Source organism: Physeter macrocephalus, chromosome 2 (assembly GCF_002837175.3).
Source record: "Physeter macrocephalus isolate SW-GA chromosome 2, ASM283717v5, whole genome shotgun sequence".
Classification (NCBI taxonomy): Eukaryota; Metazoa; Chordata; class Mammalia; order Artiodactyla; family Physeteridae; genus Physeter; species Physeter macrocephalus.
Genome location: NC_041215.1, coordinates 44,502,576 through 44,510,519, shown reverse-complemented (window position 1 = coordinate 44,510,519; position 7,944 = coordinate 44,502,576). Strand labels below are relative to the sequence as shown.

General features: G+C 36.4%; 1 protein-coding gene across 1 annotated transcript in view; it reads right to left on the bottom strand.

Annotated features, from left to right (window-relative positions):
* THSD7B (thrombospondin type 1 domain containing 7B) overlaps positions 1 to 7,944 on the bottom strand; it is a 773,362-nt gene that overhangs the window by 595,069 nt on the left and 170,349 nt on the right. The window contains exon 2 of the mRNA XM_024122279.2: positions 3,967 to 4,777. Within this exon, the coding sequence (XP_023978047.1) occupies positions 3,967 to 4,777 (811 nt within the window). The remainder of the gene's footprint in view (positions 1 to 3,966; positions 4,778 to 7,944) is intronic.

The following is a 7,944-nucleotide window of genomic DNA, read 5'->3' as shown; positions in this document are numbered from 1 at the left end:
AGATGATATCTCATTGTAGTTTTGATTTGCATTTCTCTAATGATTAATGATGTTGAGCATTCTTTCATGTGTTTGTTGGCAATCTGTATATCTTCTTTGGAGAAATGTCTATTTAGTTCTTCTGCCCATTTATCGATTGGGTTGTTTGTTTTTTTGATACTAGGCTGCATGAGTTGCTTGTATGTTTTGGAGATTAATCCTTTGCCACTTGCTTCATTTGCAAATATTTTCTTCCATTCTGAGAGTTGTCTTTTTGTCTTGTTTATGGTTTCCTTTGCTGTGCAGAAGCTTTTATGTTTCATTAGGTCCCATTTGTTTATTTATATTTCCATTTCTCTAAGAGGTGGGTCAAAAAGAATCTTGCTGTGATTTATGTCATAGAGGGTTCTGCCTATGTTTTCCTCTAAGAGTGTTATAGTGTCTGGCCTTACATTTAGGTCTTTAATCCATTTTGGGTTTATTTTCGTGTATGGTGTCAGGCAGTGTTCTAGTTTCATTATTTTAGCTGTGCAGTTTTCCCAGCACCACTTATTGAAGAGGCTGTCTTTTCTCCATCGTATATTCTTGCCTCCTTTATCAAAAATAAGGTGACCATATGTGTGTGGGTTTATCTCTGGGCTTTCTATCCTGTTCCATTGATCTATATTTCTGTTTTTGTGCCAGTACCATACTGTCTTGATTACTGTAGCTTTGTAGTATAGTCTGAAGTCAAGGAGACTGATTCCTCCAGCTCGGTTTTTCTTTCTCAAGATTGCTTTGGCTATTTGGGGTCTTTTGTGTTTTCATACAAATTGTGAAATTTTTTTTTCTAGTTCTGTGAAAAATGTCAGTGGTAGTTTGATCGGGATTGCATTGAATCTGTAGATTGCTTTGGGTAGTGTAGTCATTTTCACAATGTTGATTCTTCCAATCCAAGAACATGGCATATCTCTCCATCTATCTGTATCATCTTTAATTTCTTTCATCAGTGTCTTATAATTTTCTGCATACAGGTCTTTTGTTTCCTTAGGTAGGTTTATTCCTAGATATTTTATTCTGTTGGTTGCAATGGTAATTGGGAGTGTTTTCTCAATTTCACTTTCAGATTTTTCATCATTAGTGTACAGGAATGCCAGAGAGCTCTGTGCATTAATTTTGTATCCTGCTACCTTACCAAATTCATTGCTAAGCTCTAGTAGTTAAAAAACTACTTCTCTGTGAAAGACACTGTTAAGAGAATGAAAAGACAGGTCAAAGACTAGAAGAAAATATTTTTGAAATATATATCTGATTAAGGACTGGTATCCAATATATATAAAGAACTCTAAATTCAATAATAAAAAAATAAATTAAGAAAAAATAGACAAATGATCTGAACAGACACCTCACCAAGGAAGAGAAAGATGGAAAATAAGCATATGAAAAGATGCTAAACGTCATATGTTATTAAGGAACTGCAAATTAAAGCAAGGTACTACTACATACCTATTAAAATAGCTAACATCCAAAACACTGATAACACCAAATGTTGGCCAGGGGGTGAAGCAAAAGGAATTCCCATGATAAAGCCGCTTTTGAAGAGACTTCGGAATTTCTTGCAAAACTGAACATAAATTTATCATAATATCCAGGAATAGTGCCCACTGATATTTAGGCAAATCACTTGAAAATTACATTCACATAAAAATCTGCACCTGAATGTTTACAGCAGCTTTATTTATAACTGCCAAAACTTGGAAGTGACAGTAAAATGATCATTGGTTTCCAGGGGTTTGGGGAGAGGAAAGGTGGGATCAGTAGAGGCAGCACAGGAGATTCTTAGGGCAGTGAAACTATTGTGTATGATATAGTACAGGTGGATACATGCCATTATACATTTGTCCAAATCCACTGAATGTACAACACAAAACATGAACTCTAATGTAAACTATGGGCTACAGTAATGTATCAGTATTGGCTCAGTATTGGCTCATCAGTATTGGCTCATCCATGAAATGTATTACACAACTTGTTCTAATGCAAGATGTGTGTATGAAACTGTGTATGTGTGGAGAGGGAGTGATGAGGAGATACATGGGAGCTCTAGATCTGCTGTTCAATTTTTCTGTAAACCTAAAATCACTCTAAAAAATAAAGTCTATTAATTTATTGATAAAAAATAGAACATGGTAAAAAAAAAACAAGTAAACTATAGACTGAAAACATTCTGTGTAATATCTAATATAGGAGATTAAGAAACAATGTTTGTACAGAATCACACATACGTATTCAAACACTAATCACCCAAATCATCTGCTTAATCTTTTGGGTTTCACAGAGGCAGTCAATGAAAGGCAGAAAATCACTCTTCAATGGACTTGCCAAGTTACATCACATAAATCAGAAAGAAGCATCAAAGATAAAATATGCTCATTTGTGAAGTCGAATGGGAAAAAAAAAACCCCAAAAACAATCATCACATTACTTTGTTCTGAAATAGCAGAGGTAGTCCTTTGAGCCAACTGTGGATCCTAAGAAAACAGTAACTGATGCTAATGATTAATTCTAGCAATGAGTATTTCATTGTTTGGTAATTCCAGTACTACTGAAAGGCATCTTAATTTGGAAGAAATTTGGTAATATATCAGTGATTTCATTTAAGACCTTCCAGGAAAAAAGTAAACAGATACTACTTTTAACATATTTCTATGATTTACATCAAGATACGACCATGTAAAGTAAAGCAATTACAAATAATTTTGAAGCCTAAACTATTGTTTTTAAAAGTTTTAGTCCATTACCTCTATAGGTTTATAATTCTTATTATTGCTGTGCAAATTAATATTTTTATTAAATCAATGCCAAAGAAAACATTCTTGGATTAACTTATTGGTATTATCACTACTATAAAATATCTACAATTCAGATGTAAAAGAACCTGCTTAATAATCAAAACAAAGTAAACAAACCAAAAACAATTTTAAAAAACGTAAACATTAAGAACAATAAATACATAATTTATATGCCAAATTTGAAAGTGAACTTGAATTTTTATCATTATAATAAATGGTTTAGTCTCTTACTACTGTAGTAACAAAAGACCAATTTTTTATGGAAGGAAAGATTCTTTAAATTCTATAGTGCTTTACAATTTTCAAAAATTTTACACATATGATTTCATATAATCCCATAATAACCCCATTTTTCCCCTACCCCTATATTGCCCCTACCCCTTCCTTCTCCCCCACTGGTAACCACTAGTTTGCCTTCCATATATATGTGTCTGCTTCTTTTTTGTTTCCATATAAAGTTATAAAATATTGGCTATATTCCCTGTACTGCACAATATATCCTTGTAGCTTTTTTATTTTATACATAGTAGTTTGCACCTCTTAATCCCCTACCTCTATCTTGTCCCTCCCCCTTCCCTCTCCCCACTGGTAACCACTAGTTTGTTCTCTATATATGTGTCTGCTTCTTTTTTGTTTTATTCACTAGTTTGTTGTATTTTTTACATTCCACATATAAGTGATACCATATGGTATTTGTTTTTGTCTGACTTATCTCATTTAGCATAATGCCCTCTGAATCCATCCACGTTGCTACAAATGGCAGAATTTCATTCTTTTTTATGGCTGAGCTATATTCCATTATATATATATATATACATACCACACCTTCTTTATCAATTCATTTGTTGATGGATAGTTAGGGCACAAGATCTATTTTTTTAACTGACATATTGATAAAATAGATATGTGAAAATAGATGACTTATCCTATATGGTTGCACTACTACACTAATTACACCAGAGTACAGAGCACTGCTGGCCGAGACTCTAAAATACTTATATTTGAAATTGAAAACTTCTCAAATGAAACTTTTAAAAACTCAAATCGCAAACCTGATTACGATTTTCCTGTTGTAGAAAATCATAAAGAAATCTTATAAAATTACACTGTAAAATATTTAAGTGAATCAAAGATATAAACACTGAAGGCCTCCTACCTTAACGTAGCATTTTTTCCGTCACTTCTCGTACACCAAACCTGGCGGGTTTGATAACCTATCTCTATGTTGCAGGACTTGGAATGGTGATGTGCCTTGTAACTTTGATGTCTAAAGGTGACCAGCTCCTTCGAATCAGAGCTAAAATCCAGAACGGTTCTTCCACTTAGGTTAAGTTCTTTGAGAAGAGGCAGTCGACATTTACTCCATGGTCCAACTTGAAGGCTAAACGTATATTCCTCTGCCCCAAGAGGACAGGAAATGGAAGCATCACAGGCTCTTGACTCAGTCAGGTTGGGACACTGCAACCCTCCATAGAGAGGGGGGGCAATGGCTGAGCGAGTTCTATGCTGTAACTGCTTCCCACATCCCTTGCTACACCTGGACCACTGTGAGAACTCAGAGACCACGCAATCCCGCGGGCAAGGGATGAGACAAGCTTGTTCCGTGGGGGGCTGAGGGGCAAAGTGTTCACATATCTCATTCACAGCCACGGTTCCGTTCAGCTTCTGAACACAATGCACCGTCCGGTGCTGCAGCCCATGCTGGGCTGTCACGCACTCTGTAGCCCGAGGTCTGGCTTGCCCCAGGGTGGGAGGAACAAGCACACAGTGGTGCCAGTCAGAAACCTCCCACTGGAAGAGGTCTCTGTGCCAGTCACAGACTCGGAAGCAGCTTCTTTCCTTAGGAGGCCTATTGTTCTCATCACAGTTAGACAGGTGACTCGTCCACCCTTCAAAATGGAAACACCAAAGGGCACGACTCTGGATTCCTCCTGGCCCACAGTCTCCTGTACACCTTCCCCAGGGGCCTGCAGGCAGAAAGACAAGGGTGTCAGTTACTCCAAGATTCCACACCACCATCCACACAAAAACGGGTCAATCTGCATACCTCTTGACACAACCAGTGTGAAATTATGAATTATGATGAAAAATATAATTGAGTGGCTAAAAATGTGGATTCTACATCAGCTGGCCCTTCTTGAAATCCCCAATCCGTCTCTTACGGCAGTATCAACTTGGATGAATTACTTCAACTTTCTAAGCCTTAGTTTCCTACATAAGGGAGAAGATAATAAAAGCACTGGCTTGTAAAGATGTTCTGAGGATCAGTGACATAATGTGATGGGAAGTAGACAATACACATTTAATAAATGATTGGTCTCGTTATAATTATTATGTTCCAAAGCCTATATACCTAACTCAATATTAATACTTTCTCGTTAGGCAGAGTTTCATCTAAAAGAAAAGCCCTAAATCCAGGATTTTAATAAACTAGGATTTTTCATGTTTCCAATCCTTCAGCTCACACCTTAAGTAGCTCAGAAGAGAAATACATTTTTAAAAATAGCTTGCAAAGCATCCTAAATATATTTTCATTTTCTAAATAGCTCTCCTCAGTTCTGGTTTTTGCTTGCAGAGTGAATTGCGTGAAAAAGAAAAATCTGATACAGGGGGGCGGGGTGTTGGGGAAAGGTAAGTTAATAAAAGAAGCAGCAGTAGTACTGAATTGTCTCTGGAAATTCTGCCCTGACAATCCTTGAAATATACCTGTTGGGTAAAGCTTCCAATGTTAGCTTGTAATATGACAAATCTTTTCATTAATGAATTAGTTTTGTGAGAGAGGGTTCAAAAAATGTACAGATGAAAGAGCTACCCACTGATTTTTTTTTTTTTTTTGCATCTAATCTATAGACATACCAGCTGGCCTCATCCAGAAGGTTGATCATCTATCTTTCCATGAGGACAGCAAGTAATCACATTTTGTGTCAATGGGGAAAAAAAAAAGTTTCCTCCCTTTTGCTTTACTTAAAAATGTAATATGAGCCTGAAAAAAGTGTATCAGCTTAAGCATGTTACGTTTACCCCTTTACTAGGTTTGTGATCATCATAAAGGCATTTCACACACCGAGAAACATTTTAATTTACACAGGCGAGAAAAAGAAGGTGCAGTCTTTCTTTCCTTCCCCAAATCTCATCAAACCCCAAATGCCACTTAATTACTTCCTGGAATGTATTTTCATGCACATCCAGTACATTTCTAGTAGCAATAAATGTGTACACAGGCATGTGCATTTAGGAAGAGACGTGCCTCCCCAGAGAAGCAGGTATTTGCACTTGGGGCCACATGCTGCAATGAGGATCTCTCACTTTAGCAGGACAACAGTTTGGGGGTTCTAATGTAAATAGTCCTCCTGGTTCTTCCTCCCAGCCCTGTTGTGGGTGTGCAAACCTGCTGTTCTAGGCAATACCATTTAGGTACAGTGCCGATGACGTCTGTCTCCTTTCAGTGACCCCACGCTAGAGTCTCCTCTTGATGAAATGGACAGAGGAGTTTTACTGGATTAAGTCAGTCTATAGTCACCAAAATGCCCTTGGGTTTGCCCACACTCTTCCCTAGGTGAGTTATCCCAGCACTGCCTGCTCAGTAAGTGCACATGGAAAGTGCAGCTTTCAGCACAGGATGAGTCAATCAACCATCCTTAATTCTGATGGTTTCCTCTTCAATCACCCACGGTTTAGTACTCTGCAAAATGAGAAGTTCATTGTTACATGACAGCTATTTGCAGGCTCCATATGTCTAGATGTTCTGGAGCAGTTTCAGGTCCAGTACGCCATTCCTTATCTGGAATCTCAGACCACGCATACAAATGTTTATTATTACCAAAAACAAAACCAGGTTACTCAGTAAAGGACTATTTCAAAAAATACATGGTTGCAGCAAACTTCAAAAATCTAAAATCTTTCTTGACTTATCTAGGAGTTTGGGATTAACATATACACACTACTATATATAAAATAGATAACCAATAAGGACCAATAAGGACCGACTGTACAGCACGGGGCACTGTGGTAAATATTTTATAAGAATCTATAAGGGAAAAGAATCTGAAAAAGAATATGTATATAAAGAATATATATTCAGTTTATATATATATATATATATATATATATATATATATATAAAACTGAACCACTTTGCTGTACACCTAAAACTAACACATTGTAAATCAACTATACTTCAATTAAAAAAAATAAAATAAAATCAGTTTTGAATGATACAAAACAGTTATTGCTTAAAATGAAAACAAAGCTTTTTTGTAAAGCACTGGGTTTTAAAATATAGGCTGTCAGTTTCTCTCTGTTTAGGTATCAAATACATGCAACTCTCTACTTAGGATTTGTTCACGTAAATTAAAGAATATAAGACCAAGAACGTGGAGCCCCTTCTAACCAATCTTGAAAAGCTAACATTAAATTTAATCAATCTAGAACATCTTACAAAAGTGATCCTTATTCTTACTTTTAAAACATCTGATTAGCACATTTTCTTATTATTAATATTCTGTTTTCTTCTTCTAATTTTGCCTACTTTCAAAATTGTTAAGGTAGCTCCCTTTTATTTGAAATCATTAATATTGTAAACTGTATAAATTACTATTCTTCCCTCAGCTTTCATATCTCCATCTATACAGAATTTCACCAAACAGCCAGATTTTTTTCTAGATCAATGGAAGACAAAATATAACAATTAAGAAATAATTACTACCATTTGTTAAAGACTAGCGGTGGTGTGCTGGGCTTGGCTGCTACCAGGGGACTGTTAAATATTCAGGAACTTTACCAGGTGGTTGTTAAATCATTCATGATTTAAAATCAGCCATGGTGGGAGTATTTACACCACATTACAAATCAAGTCACATCAAGGCTTTTTTTTTTAAAAAAAACCAGAGAGCCAGCTGGTTTATAGTACACCAATGGTGATTTCACAGGTGCCTTCCTTCCTTCCTTATAACAATCCCATGAGGTGGGGCTAGTCTGCTCATTTTATCAGTTGTGGAAAATGAAACTCAGAAGTTACAATGCACACCCAAGGTTACACAGCTAGTGCATGCTAGGCTAGAATGGGACTCCAGATCTGTGGGACCCCAAGCATGGGCTCTTGGCCTGTATTTGAAAAGCATCTTTTCTAGGGTGT